This window comes from Melanostigma gelatinosum, assembly GCF_949748355.1.
Source record: "Melanostigma gelatinosum genome assembly, chromosome: 22".
Taxonomy (NCBI): domain Eukaryota; kingdom Metazoa; phylum Chordata; class Actinopteri; order Perciformes; family Zoarcidae; genus Melanostigma; species Melanostigma gelatinosum.
In genome coordinates, this window is record NC_136655.1 from 1,907,567 (window position 1) to 1,922,178 (window position 14,612).

At 45.2% G+C, this 14,612-nt stretch overlaps 1 protein-coding gene across 1 annotated transcript; it reads left to right on the forward strand.

Annotated features, from left to right (window-relative positions):
• The first annotated feature begins 3,751 nt into the window (after window positions 1-3,751).
• Window positions 3,752-13,607, forward strand: LOC306795932 (nuclear pore complex protein Nup107-like). Its single transcript, XM_079294658.1, has 26 exons — window positions 3,752-4,347; window positions 6,067-6,150; window positions 6,257-6,345; window positions 6,646-6,781; window positions 6,912-7,015; window positions 7,362-7,477; window positions 7,561-7,609; window positions 7,788-7,859; window positions 7,969-8,057; window positions 8,135-8,210; window positions 8,332-8,445; window positions 9,725-9,815; window positions 9,927-10,006; window positions 10,118-10,177; window positions 10,297-10,442; window positions 10,534-10,582; window positions 10,670-10,739; window positions 10,888-11,003; window positions 11,075-11,264; window positions 11,342-11,448; window positions 11,653-11,755; window positions 12,107-12,267; window positions 12,345-12,470; window positions 12,586-12,699; window positions 13,180-13,347; window positions 13,425-13,607. The coding sequence occupies exons 1-26, from the start codon at window positions 4,194-4,196 to the stop codon at window positions 13,545-13,547; spliced, it is 2,787 nt and encodes a 928-aa protein (XP_079150784.1). The 5' UTR covers window positions 3,752-4,193; the 3' UTR covers window positions 13,548-13,607.
• Window positions 13,608-14,612: the final 1,005 nt, after the last annotated feature.

Consider the following 14,612-nt stretch of genomic DNA (forward strand, 5'->3'; position numbering starts at 1 on the left):
AATAACCACACTTTTCTTTTCCTCTTATCTTCTTTTATTTTGTGATTTCAAGGTTTCAGGTAAGTCGGTACTTTGCAAGTAAGCAAGTAGTTTGCAAACAAGCAGGTAGGTGAAAAACCTTTTGAACCAATAAACAAGAAAAGGGTTGTTTTTACAATGTTCTGGAAAATATACATTTTTAACAATTATTTCCTTTTCCCTCTTAAATTAAACAAAGTGCGACATAAATTCCCCAACTGTTATTATTAATGCATTTAGGGATTTCATTAAGTTAACTTCAGATTTTAAATATTTTACATTTACTTAATTTAAATAATGCCACCACAATAATATAATATCATAATCATTTTAACTAATTTCTCTGCTACATATAAGCTCACTAAACAATCATGACATCATTAAATTATGAATGAGAATCAAACATGACACACACTGGCATTTCTAGGGTTAACGACCGCACTGCCGGTTCGGCCCCGTGGCTAACACTAGCGGCTATCGCCTGCACAACCATTTACTTTCAATTGTCCGCTGGGTCTCCTGATGGGCTTGGTGTCTTACCGGCTGCCTCTCTGGCGTTTGTAGATCTGTTTGCACGGGGTTGGATGTTTTTGCGCTAAGCATTGCTTCAGTTTGCGGCTTCGCTTCACTTCCTTCCTTCCTTATTGATGTTGTGTGCCACCTCATTTATAGTCCGTGCGGCAACTCGGACTGCCGAAAGGTTCCTTTCCGGTTTGCAACATGAGTTCATTAATTATTTCTTTAGTTTGACTTCACAGTAGAAGTTATCAGATGTTCTAATAATAATAAAACTTCTACTATCACAGTAGAAGTCATCAGATTATTAGAACATCTGTTAACTTCTATCACAGTAGAAGTTCACATGTCCTAATAATAATAAAACTTCTACTATCACAGTAGAAGTTATCAGATGTTCTAATAATAATAAAACTTCTTCTATCACAGTAGAAGTTATCAGATGTCCTAATAATAATAAAACTTCTACTATCACAGTAGAAGTTATCAGATGTTCTAATAATAATAAAACTTCTTCTATCACAGTAGAAGTTATCAGATCTTCTAATAATAATAAAACTTCTACTATCACAGTAGAAGTTATCAGATGTCCTAATAATAATAAAACTTCTTCTATCACAGTAGAAGTTATCAGATGTCCTAATAATAATAAAACTTCTACTATCACAGTAGAAGTTATCAGATGTCCTAATAAGGAAGTTAGACCTCTGTGAAGGAGTGATGCCCAGATTAATTACAGGCTCTTCACTTGGTCCAGTTCAGATTTGTTTTTTTTGATATCCGCGAAACCAGCTCCTCCACGAATACCTGAACTAATCTGCGTTCTTTAGTTCTTCCTGTGACCTGTCCAAGGTTCAGAAAGTGCGTCATAATATTCTGATTCATTTATTGAATCAGAATCTGCGTTCTTTGGTTCTTCCTGTGCCGTTGCACCTGGCCAAGGTGGAGTAAGTGCGTCCCAATATACTGAGGCGGCTGTTAAATCAGAATCTGCGTTCTTCAGTTCTTCCTGTGCCGTTGCACCTGGCCAAGGTTCAGAAAGTTCGTCCTGATGTACTGAGCCAGTTGCTGAATCAGAACCTTCATTCTTTATTTCTTCCTGTGCTGTTGCATCTGGCCAAGGTTCAGAAAGTTTGTCCTCATATGCTGATTCATTTGTTGAATCAGAATCTGCGTTCTTCAGTTCTTCCTGTGCCGTTGCATCTGGCCAAGGTTCAGAAAGTTCATCAGCTGAGCACACCCCGTCTGTCTGTGATGTTTCTGCTCTATCCATGGAGATTGTTTCCCGAACCTTCTTTCCACATATAAAGATGTTGGAGATGGCTTTGCCCACAGACGAGAAGAACTTGCAGACGGTGTTGGGCTTTTTGGGTCGTGTCAGGTGATATTTGACACAGAAGGCAATGCAGTCCCCAAGTTCTTGTTCCTCTAATCTCATGTCCAACATCACCGCTCTTGAATCGCCCCAATACCAAGAAAGTTTCTTGAAAATGGCTTTGTCAAGATTTTTTAATGTTGTTGGATCAAAATCGATATCTTGGACTTCGATCCACGTTCTGTCAAACAGACGCATAGTGATGGCCTCGTGGTCTTCAGTGTTCCAGGTCAGTTTTGTTTTCTTGAATATCCGCGAAACCAGCGCCTCCACGAATACCTGAACTGACCTTTTCTTTAGTTCTTCCTGTGCTGTTGCACCTGGCCAAGGTTCAGAAAGTTCATCAGCTGAACACACCCCCTCTGTCTGTGATGTTTCTGCTCTATCCAGCTTTTTGGGTTGTGTCAGGGACATGATTATCAGTTCATCATTCAAATGATGAGGTTTCTGTTTATCCATTGCTAATGTCATTGTAGTCTAACTCTCTGTAAGGATCTCAGGTAAAGGTCTGTGATTATCACTCTAAACTCAGGCACTGGGGTACTATGACAAGTGTCTGTGAAAGACATCAACGGCGATCACGTGACGTCACAGATGACACACAGAGGTTCTAGAACACAGAGGTGACGCACAGAGGTTCTATAACGCAAACAGCGGACTCAGCGACATCAAAGGCGATCACGTGACATAACACAATCCCGAGACAGAACGCAAACAACGGACGCAGCGCATCGTTCTATTTCAAGCCTTTGTGACATCACGTGAACGACACGTGATGCACGTCCGTTGTTTGCGTACAAAACGTGTAAAAAAAAAAAAAACGTTTAAAATAAAACGTGTAATTTTCCTGATTATGCTTAAATCCTTTTACTGAAGTTTTGTTTTAAATTTTTACAATATTTCTACATGTTTACATCAGTGGGAATGCAGTATATAAGCACTGAACTATAGGGGCAGCATAGTGTCTCACGGCATCCAATCTACCGAGAAAGCAAAAGAAGAAGAAGAAGAAGACGACGAAGAAGAAGAAGAAGAAGAAGAAGACGAAGAAGACGAAGAAGAATCAATTATCACGAAGAAGAAGCCTGTCAATCCTCGTGAAGCGGGAATTTGTAGCCCACTATCATGGACTGGTAAATTACATTTCACTGGGTTTTGAACATGAATCATCTTATACACATGTTGTTATATTTTTAATTATTCCCGTCGAACCGTTAGCTTGTTATTTAGCCTGCTATTGCGGCTACTTTACTGTGTTAGCTGGTGGCTAACTAAACCGTTCATAATCCATGCTGATGCTAATCAGGATAAATGCTGGTTTGTGTACTATTGACATGTTTTAACCATCGCTAAACACGTGGTTCTCGGTCAGTTATTGGAGATAATATATATGTATGATCTGTTATTGATTACACAAAGTTTAAATTATCACCGCTGAATGAACTATCAACAAACAGCTGTTTATTGTCGTTAGTACAGTTGGTATTACTGTCTATCAGGGAGTGCTTTCAGCTGTTAATGAATAGTTAGTTAACTAGTTAGTTACGTTATGTATTAGTACTTAAGTGCATTTACTATTGTACAATACAATTTGAGGTACTTGTACTTCCATTTTCTGCTACTGTATACTTCTAACGTTACTCCACTACTCTTCAGAGGGAAATGTCGTAGTTTGTTACACAGATTATTCATTCAAAAATACAAATTAACAAATATATTATGATGTATTATTATAGTTTAAGATACTCAGCAGTATTCTTTAAAAGTAGCTCCACGGTTAGTGATGAACACATTACTGCATTCATATTTAAAATCTATCAAGATATTGTTTATGATTTAGAAATTAGCCTTTCTGCATAATGACTATAGGTATTCTTAGATACTTTTCACTGAAGTAGAATTGACTTGTAACAGAGTTACTCTACTACTTCTACTAAAGTACGTCTTCCAGCTGGTCGAACACATACGAGACTGCTAGAAACGTACAAAAGTACAGTTTCAGTGGTGAAACATTTGTCTCACATCAACAGAACTGCTTACGTTTCATTACAAGCAAAGAACTTCTTCTGCTTCAAGCTCAATACGTAAACGCTGCCACAATAAAGGGTTCTTTGACTAAAACACTCGAGTCCTTTACGGTCTTCCATCTAGAAGAAACTCAGAAATTAAGTTTATTTTACCATAACGTTTCATCATATAATGAACATTAAAATATGAAATATAGGGATTTGATTCAAGTTTTTGTGCTGCAATGAAAGGTATTGAATAAAACGAAGAATGGTACATGATACTTTCAGTGGTAAGAAGTAGTATGTGTTGCGTGTGTATTTGCGTACTCGTCTTTCCTTCCAGGGGTCAGGGTGAGCTGCTGTCTCCGGTGGTTCGAGATGACGAGGTGACGATCGCTGCACGAAGGAGGAGGAAGACGACGGTGGCTTGTATCCTTCAGCTGGGAGAGACTGTGTGTGTTTAGCTTCAGGTTAAATGTCTTCAACTGGATTCAGACCATTGGTAGGATGTAAAAAGTTATGAATGCTCAAATACAACAAGTGTTTCTGTGAGGTGGAGACCTGTCAGCATTCATTAATGACGTCTGGGCCCCGTTCCACGTACGTGTCTAACTTAGTTAGCCGGATACTTTTCAGGATAAGATGATGTAGATCAGGCTTTTCGGTTCCACGAAGCAAGTTCGGCAAAATCACCATGGCAACGCATCCAAAAGCTTGAACCTGCTCCAGCGCAGGCTCAGTGAAGGTAGCTGGATAAGCTGGTCACTCCCCCGGAAAACATGGCAGCTCCCGTCACATACGGACTTGCGCATATACTGGGGGTTATACGGGAGTTCCGGAAATGCATGTAAAGTGAGACACACGGTGATCCTTAAAACCAGCGGAGCAAACTAAGAAGCCTCTGTTGCATTAATGTGCAGCTCCCTTCCTCAGAGATCCACTGATGAAGGAGGATATTAGTTAGATGAGCGTTTTATAGGGAGAGACTTCTTCCACATCGCCAAGATCCGTCATCACATCATGATGACTTCCTATACGAGCGCTATCCATTCTGCCCACAAGGAATCATTTATTTACAGAGCTTCTGGAGCAGACATTGAACACCACACGCCCAGCCGAGCACTGACTGTCTCAGACTGGATGCAGCCTTGTGCTGTTCTGCGAGTGCTACATTTTAGTACAGTGTCTGCGATGCGGAGAACATGGGGAAAGCCGCTGCATGCCGTGCTGTTCGTACAGTTCATTTGGCGCTTAATAAACTTATGGATGTGTTCATTACATTATGGCACATATTGTGCTGACTCAGCATTCTGAATTGTGTGTGTGCTTAGTGTGTACTTGCTCTCATGTCCTCTTGATGGCTGGTTGCATACATGAGGTTAAAGCACTCATAATGATATGACTGTTATTAGTACACAGCACATCATTACTGTAGAACATGATGAAGGTGGACTCATGATAAGAATAGAGAGAATCACACACTATTTCTTTTCATTGCTGCAATTGATTGAATGTCTGATTATGAATAATACACATACTGATCCGCCCATAAACAGATTCTCTCTCACACATATTCAAACTAGTTCTATATGGTAATCTACACATACATGTATATACACACATGTATATATGTAATATATATATACATAGATATAGTAGGCTACATGATACATAAGGGCATACAGTACATATATCCTCATATTAATGAGTATCAGATCCTCGTTGGGCTTGTTTTTCTCTACTTATTCTGAAAGAGTTGAGATCATTATTGTCGCTGTAGATCTCACTGGATGATGCATCATGAAGTCTACTGCCAGCAGCACATTAAAGACATGTCATGTGATTGGTTGGGGTGATGAGGCATTAAAATTAGCTGATACATTTTCCCAACACTGACGCATTTAACTTGTCTGTGATGTTTTGCCGTGCTTCCTGTCTCGCCCTCGCAGCGGTGGCGGTGTTAGATTTTGCCGTGATTACGGTCTTGAAATCCTCATATGCGTTCATGATCATCTCCTGCTCGTCAGCGGAGTAAAAAGAGGCTCTTTCTGGCTCATAGGACATTTGATCGACTTTGCTGAAGCACTTACGTGGAACGGGGCCCAGAGCTGCCAGTGTTGTTGTTGTTTTCCTGACTGCTGGTCTCAGTCCCGTCGCCCAGCAGCCCCGTCCTGTCCACCGTAACACCAGCACGCTCCCTGCTGAGGAACACTCCTCTGTTCAGACAGGCTGGTACGACACACACACCCACGGCTGATTATTGTTGATCTTCTAACATCAAACATCTCCATATTTTACTAACTCCCCTCTCTCGCCTCATGTCTTTTTTTTCTCTCAGTAACTCCCAGAGTTCCAGATGTTTCCTCCATTTTGGCTCCAGGAGGCCGAACGCCTCGATACACACCCAGAAACGCCCTCAGCAGTATGGTGAGACACACACACACACACACACGGTCATTGGACATCATGCTGGAACATTTACAGTTTTCTTATCTTGCTGTGTACAAACTTTCTGGACAAACATGTCGAAAATTGCTCATTTCATTTTGCAATCTGTTCACGAGGACGTTTGCATGAATGGGATTTGATCGTTTGCATAACTGACATATCGCTATATAACTGCCACGAGTCGTTCTTGAGTGAGTCTGACTCTTACAGAGCAACACATCTCTCAGTCGTGTGATAAAACCTCCAGGATTTGCTCTAAAACGCCGTCTCTGTGTCTAGAATTTGGATGACAGTGACTGGACCAACAGCATGTACATCTCCCCCGTTTCGGGGCTGGAGAACACCAGCTTCTTCACAGACGACATCACCAACCTTAGCTCCGCCCTGCTGAAGGAGGATGACCCCGGCGAGGCCGGTGAGTGAAACGAACGCTCCTCAAATCCCGCTCTGCAAGTTTACAAGCACTCCTGTTAAATAAATCGATCTATCTATCTATCTATCTATCTATCTATCTATATCTATATATATATATATCTCTTTTTCAGCGGCTGCCAGTCTTTTCCCAGAATTCCTCACATCCTTCCTGAAAAACTCTTCCACTGCGGTCTTTGAGCTGCTTGAGGATTACCAGCTGCTCTTACAGGACAAGGTAAGCTGTGTGTGTCTGTGTTAACTTTGCACAGGCTAGCTGTTTCCCTCCGTTTCCAGTCTTTGTGCTAAGCTACGCTAACCGGCCGCTGGCTGTAGCTTCATATTTAGCACACATACACATGAGAATGCTGTCAATGTCCTAATCAGACTCTCTCAGTAAGAAAGCAAATAAGTATATTCTCCAAAATGTCGAACAATTCCTTTAAGACGTGGTTAGCTTAGCTTAGCATAAAGACTGAAAGTAGAGGGAAACAGCTAGCCCTGGCTCTCTCCAAATGTCCTAAATGAACCTCCTAAAGCTCATAGATTCTGATGAAATGCTCGCTTCGATCACTCACCTGCAGGTGGACGTGCTGCAGTCCGTGGTCCTCAGAGCGGGACGGGACAGTAAGACAGCAGGAGTCCGCTGGCTGCTGCAGCAGGAGAACTGCTCCTGGAGACTCATCACCTCGCTGTACAGGTACACACCTCATCGTACCTGCACCTGTCTGTCCGTCCGTCTGTCCTCTTTACCTCTGATTGATCACCTGTCTGTCTCTACAGGGACCGGGTCCAGTTGGCGCTGGGAGATGACATCATGACAGACATGGTGGTGAGTGACGCAGGGACACACACACACACACACGCACCCTGAAAGCTGCAAAAACAGATTATTTGTTGGACAAACACACACACACACACACTAACCAGCTTTCAGGCCTTCTCCTGAATACACGAGTCAGAAGCATGAATCGGACGCTGTGAAGGTGAAGTTGTGTTTGTGTGTGAAGGTTCCCAGTGAGAGTGAGAAGGTCGTGGTGGAGCAGCTCTTTCAGCGGGATGCCGTCATACGTCAGAGTCAGGTAACGCGCACACGCACACACACACACACACACACACACTTGTAAACATCAGATGAAATGAACACAGGCCTTCTGGATCTGCTGATTAAATGTTTGTCTTGTGCTGCAGCTGGTCGTTGATTGGCTGGAGAGCATCGCTAAGGATCAGATTGGAGATTTCTCTGATAATATAGAATACTACGCCAAAAACGTCTGCTGGTGAGTTTTTGAATATCTCGTCTACAGTCGTGTGTTTTAAGATCGTGAGCTAAAGTGTGTGTGTGTGTGTGTTTCAGGGAGAACACCCTTCATGCTCTGAAGCTGAGGAGGAAGAGCGGCGCTTCCTTCACCATCCCTCTGGTCACTGAGCTGGTGAGGCCTGTTAACATGACGACACCAACACATCCTCGTCCCTAGTCTGTCTGAATTCACAGAGAGTGTGTGTGTGTGTGTGTGTGTGTGTGTGTGTGTGTGTGTGTGTGTGTGTGTTCAGGACCCAGACGCTCCTCTCCGGCAGCAGCGTCCTCTGGCGAACCTGGACAGAGAGGACGACGCCCGACTGCTGAAGAACCTGTTCACCCTGATCAGAGCCGGGATGACCGAAGAGGTAGAGACACAGAGAGACAGACGGGGAGGTGGAGAGACAGACGGGGAGGTGGAGAGACAGACGGGGCGGTGGAGAGACAGCCGGGGAGGTGGAGAGACAGACGGGGAGGTGGAGAGACAGACGGGGAGGTGGAGAGACAGACGGGGAGGTGGAGAGACAGACGGGGCGGTGGAGAGACAGACGGGGAGGTGGAGAGACAGACGGGGAGGTGGAGAGACAGACGGGGAGGTGGAGAGACAGACGGGGAGGTGGAGAGACAGACGGGGAGGTGGAGAGACAGACGGGGAGGTGGAGAGACAGACGGGGAGGTGGAGAGACAGACGGGGAGGTGGAGAGACAGACGGGGAGGTGGAGAGACAGACGGGGAGGTGGAGAGACAGACGGGGAGGTGGAGAGACAGACGGGCGGTGGAGAGACAGACGGGGAGGTGGAGAGACAGACGGGGAGGTGTAGAGACAGACGGGGAGGTGGAGAGACAGACGGGGCGGTGGAGAGACAGACGGGGAGGTGGAGAGACAGACGGGGCGGTGGAGAGACAGACGGGGAGGTGGAGAGACAGACGGGGAGGTGGAGAGACAGACGGGGAGGTGGAGAGACAGACGGGGAGGTGGAGAGACAGACGGGGAGGTGGAGAGACAGACGGGGAGGTGGAGAGACAGACGGGGAGGTGGAGAGACAGACGGGGAGGTGGAGAGACAGACGGGGAGGTGGAGAGACAGACGGGGCGGTGGAGAGACAGACGGGGAGGTGGAGAGACAGACGGGGAGGTGGAGAGACAGACGGGGCGGTGGAGAGACAGACGGGGAGGTGGAGAGACAGACGGGGAGGTGGAGAGACAGACGGGGAGGTGGAGAGACAGACGGGGCGGTGGAGAGACAGACGGGGAGGTGGAGAGACAGACGGGGAGGTGGAGAGACAGACGGGGCGGTGGAGAGACAGACGGGGAGGTGGAGAGACAGACGGGGAGGTGGAGAGACAGACGGGGAGGTGGAGAGACAGACGGGGAAGTGGAGAGACAGACGGGGAGGTGGAGAGACAGACGGTAATAAAGGAGTGTATGTTGAAGTTCAGAAGGATTTATAGTTTTGTTTTTGAGAATCTAAATATCGTATGTTCTAGCTGGGACACATTGATTCATACTGTATTTAAAGAGGTGTGTGTGTGTGTGTGTGTGTGTGTGTGTGTGTGTGTGTGTGTGTGTGTGTGTGTGTGTGTGTGTGTGTGTGTGTGTGTGTGTGTGTGTGTGTGTGTGTGTGTGTGTGTGTGTGTGTGTGTGTAGGCTCAGAGGCTGTGTAAGCGCTGTGGTCAGGCCTGGAGAGCAGCAACTCTGGAAGGCTGGAAACTCTACCACGACCCCAACAGGACCTCAGGTAATCTCCAAACCCTGATACCACCTGTGTGATAAACAGAGATACACTCACACACACGTTATGATGTTGCTCACAAACCCGTGACCGACCCAGAGTCTCGTCTCTCTGCAGCGAGTGCAGAGCTGCAGGCGGTGGAAGGAAACCCTCAGAGAGGAATCTGGAAGGTCTGCTGCTGGAGGATGGCTGAGGAGGTACAACACACAACGAATAGACTTTGTTGCTTTACTTGTTCATCGTGCTGACATGTGAACATAAAACAATAGAACGAAACATGAACTTTCTGTGTGTTTGTCTGTTTTTAGGAGCAGTTAAACAGATACGAGAGAGCCATCTACGCCGCTCTCAGTGGAAACCTCAAACCGGTAACGATATGAGTTTGTGTGTTTGTTAACATAAATATATATTAATATGTTACTAACCGCAAGCAGTGGCCTCTGTTGAAGAGCTCAGTATTTAATGTTCCTATATTTGACTTTAATAGATCCTGGCAGTGTGTGAGTCATGGGAGGACTGTGTGTGGGCTCACTTCAGAGTGATGGTGGACTCGCTGGTTGAAAAGGATCTGATGTCGTCGGGTATGGCCCACCAGGAAGTGGAGACCCTGCCGCGGGAATACCTGGAGGCCAAGTACGACACACACACACACACACACACGCGCACACACACACGCGTAAACGCAGTAGCAGTAGTGAGGATAACGTCATTTCTCTCTCTTCAGTTGGACGATGGAAAAGGTGTTTGAGGAACTTCAAGCCTCGGAGTTGAAGGTAAAACTCACACAAACTGAATGTGATTGTTGAGTCACATGACTGAACACGCACACATTAAACCAGCTTCTTTCTGTGTGTGTTTAGAGGGTGTTTGAGGAGACTAACGAGCATTACCACGTCATCCAGAAGTTTGTGATCCTCGGAGACCTGGACGGTAAGACACCTCTGACCTCTGAAGAGGAATTAAATTTGTGACAAACAAGAAGGAAAATAATAATATTATTCAGAATCAACCAGAATCCCATGAATTCTTCTCTCTCTCTCTCTCTCTCTCTCTCTCTCTCTCGCCCCCTCTCTCCCAGGTCTGTTGGAGGAGTTTTCTGATTGGCTCACAGCCTCTAAGCCCCTCCCCTCCCACCTGTTGCGTTTCATGACTCACCTGCTGCTGTTTTACCGCTCTCTGGGTTTGGCCCTGAAGGTAAAAATCAACAAGTGAGGTTTATTTGGCTTCAGGAACAGTTCAGACTGACCTGTTTGTCTCTCTGTAAGGAGGAGGTGTGTGTGGATGTCCTGAAGGCGTACGTCTCCCTCCTGATCCGGGATCGACAGACCGATCTGGTGGCGAGCTACGTGAGCCAGCTGCCCGCCGAGCTCGCCACCGTCCAGTACGCCGCTTTCCTGGAGACGGTCAGCCAGCCGGAGATGCGTCCCCGCTGCCTGCAGCTCGCCAGCGACGCCGGTGAGACGCGGAAAACAACCCAAAAACACAACTGACGGCGGTTTGATGAGTGAATACTAAACCTGCTGTCTGTGTAGGTCTGGATGTTGCTGCGATAACCAAGCTGGTAGTGGAGACTGTGAGAGAGACAAATGAAACTGAGTTTACACACCACAACCAGACGCTGGAGATGGGAACCACAAAGGTACAGACTGATAACCAAACTATAGTGTTCCTACTTTTCACAATAAAAGCCCTAGACGTATGCAAAGTATTTTCAGACGAGTATTTTGAAAAACAGCCTTGAAATGCATGATTGAGACAAGATTTAACTGATAAACTGTTCAATGTACATAGTTTGTTGCAAATGTGGAAGTGTGGAAGTTACTGTGATGCTGTGCTCTGATAGGAGGACCTAAGAAAGATCGATGTCATCGATTGGCTGCTGTTTGACCCCGCCCATCGAGCAGAGTCCCTGAAACAGTCCAATGCCATCATGAGGAAGTTTCTGGGTAATTCTTATTCATTTATTCATCTCGACTGCCTCCGTGTCCGAGGACCGCGGTGCATGGCTTCAGAGGACCGCGGTGCATGGCCTCGTGTCAGAGGACCGCGGTGCATGGCCTCGTGTCAGAGGACCGCGGTGCATGGCTTCAGAGGACCGCGGTGCATGGCTTCAGAGGACCGCGGTGCATGGCCTCGTGTCAGAGGACCGCGGTGCATGGCCTCGTGTCAGAGGACCGCGGTGCATGGCCTCGTGTCAGAGGACCGCGGTGCATGGCCTCGTGTCAGAGGACCGCGGTGCATGGCCTCGTGTCAGAGGACCGCGGTGCATCGCTTCTATCTGACCGTCTCTCTCTCAGCCCTGCAGAAACATGACGCAGCCAAGGTGGTCTTCTCTAAAGTTCCGGAGGATTCTATGAGGGAGATTTACTGCCAGTGGTCGGGGGTCGGTCAGACCACGGCTCTACCTGCTGAGGACGAGAACGCCATCAGAGAACACCTGTGTATCAGAGCCTACCTGGTCTGTCACCTGTTTCTCATCAATGAGGTTTATTCATCTGGATGTGTCTTTATTTTTATTTTGTAATTATTTTACAGGAAGCCCACGAGGCGTTCACTGACTGGTTCAGCCACAGCAGCTCGGCCCCCCAGAAGCCAGTGCCGGCCTCCGAGGCCAAATTCACAGAGAGAGTAGCCAATGAGATGAGAGAGAAGGAGTACCAGGTACACACACAAGCGCACGCACGCACGCACACACACACACACACGCACACACACGCTCACACACGCTCACACACGCTCACACACACTGTAAAACTACTTCTTATGTGTGCGTTAGGCCGCTCTGTCTGCCTGGTCGTGCCGTCTGGACGTTTTAACTGAAGATGTGAAAGAAAGAATCTACAACGTGCTGCTGTTCGTAGACGGAGGCTGGATGATCGACAACAGACAGGTAAGTGTTTACGACGCCACGCGTGAGAACCAAACGTTCTCTCTCAGGGAACCAGAAACTAAACCTGTGTTTCAACCAAAGGAACCAGAAACTAAATTTAGTTTCTGTACGATATCGACAGCTGCTTAAAAAGGCCCTTTATGTTCCTGGTTTAGCGCCTCTGGTTCCACAGTTCCTGGGTCTAAAATTTCAAGGAATAGTTTGCCATTTTGGGAATATCGCTTGTTCCCTTCATGGCGGAGAGTTCTCTGTATCTATGCATTCAATATAAAGCTGCAGTCGCAAAAGGATGCACATATGCAATCTAGACGCGGTTAAACTCGATTAGCGGGGCAGGAAATGTTAAAATCACCTCTTAATAGGCCTTAATAACATCTGAAATCATGGGATTTATTTTGTCTAATTGACTTATAGAAGCAATAAGTTGCGATTGTTTGCACGTTTGTTTGGTTCGTAAATTGTTTGTTTTGTGTTTTTCAGGACTCTGAGCCGGATTCCGAGCGCAGCCACCAGATGGCGGCGCTGCGCTCTCTGTGTCTCCCTCGCCTCAACTTCCTGCTGCTCAGCGTTCTGCAGAACTCCTCCAGAGACCAGGAGGCGCTGCGCCTCGCTGACATCATCTCATCGGACCAGCACCGCCTCTACCAGGTAGCTGGAGAGATTTGATCGGCCCTGTACGTTGAGTTATGGGAACAGTGAGTTCATGTTTCTGCCCACAAATTCAGGTTTTCTCCAAAGAGGAGCTGAGGAGGTTTCTCCAGAAGTTGAGGGAGTCGTCGCTCTCTCTTCTGGACCGAGGACTCGACCCGCTGGGCTACGAGTTACAGCTGTGTACACACACACACTGAGCAGTGTTTGAATCACTGTTGTTTTTTGTTGATCTTTTTCCCTCAATAAAAGCCTGTGTTTTCCTGCAATGGTTTTGTGTAAATTGAATTTGAAGGTCTTAATGATTCTGGTGCTATAGAGCTGTGAATGATCTAAACGCCAGAGCAAACAGTTCAATGTTGTTGGTGTTTTGTGGCTTCCATCTAATTAAATTGTGAGGACTACAGAGTTGTTTACGGATGATAAATGGACATGGGTTCATGATAAGAGCACAGAGAGCCTTTAATGTAATGCCACGGTATTCGGGCTACTGAAAAATGACGAGAGTTAAGTCATAAATATTACAGTAAGAAGCAGGAAAAGCATTATTGATCACTTTTAAAATCCCTGTTTTCAAATTACCTGAGTTACATGCTGGCTTCTGCTATGACAATACATTAAAAGAGCAATTACAGTACCTCGAATGAATACAATATACACGATATAATAAGGTAATGTATATCATGTAATTGTAATAGGCACACACTACATGAAGTGTATACATATTAAACATGGATGTATCTTATGATATGGCGTGTAATAAATAAAAACAATGGAAATATTACTATTACTGCAAATTTATTCATATTAAGGTATTATTATGAGGACATCTGTCAACTTCTATCACAGTAGAAGTGATCAGATGTCCTAATAATAATAAAACTTCTACTATCACAGTAGAAGTTCACATGTCCTAATAATAATAAAACTTCTATCACAGTAGAAGTTCACATGTCCTAATAATAATAAAACTTCTATCACAGTAGAAGTTCACATGTCCTAATAATAATAAAACTTCTACTATCACAGCAGAAGTTCACATGTCCTAATAATAATAAAACTTCTATCACAGTAGAAGTTCACATGTCCTAATAATAATAAAACTTCTATCACAGTAGAAGTTCACATGTCCTAATAATAATAAAACTTCTACTATCACAGCAGACGTTCACATGTCCTAATAATAATAAAACTTCTATCACAGTAGAAGTTATCAGATGTTCTAATAATAATAAAACTTATACTATCACAGTAGAAGTCATCAG

Coding starts and splice junctions, on each gene's coding strand:
- LOC306795932 (XM_079294658.1), top strand. CDS start 4,194: ATGATACTTTCAGTGGTAAGAAGTAGTATGTGTTGCGTGTGTATTTGC. Junction 6,782..6,911: donor GGATGACCCCGGCGAGGCCG/GTGAGTGAAACG, acceptor TCTCTTTTTCAG/CGGCTGCCAGTCTTTTCCCA. Junction 7,478..7,560: donor CTCATCACCTCGCTGTACAG/GTACACACCTCA, acceptor CTGTCTCTACAG/GGACCGGGTCCAGTTGGCGC.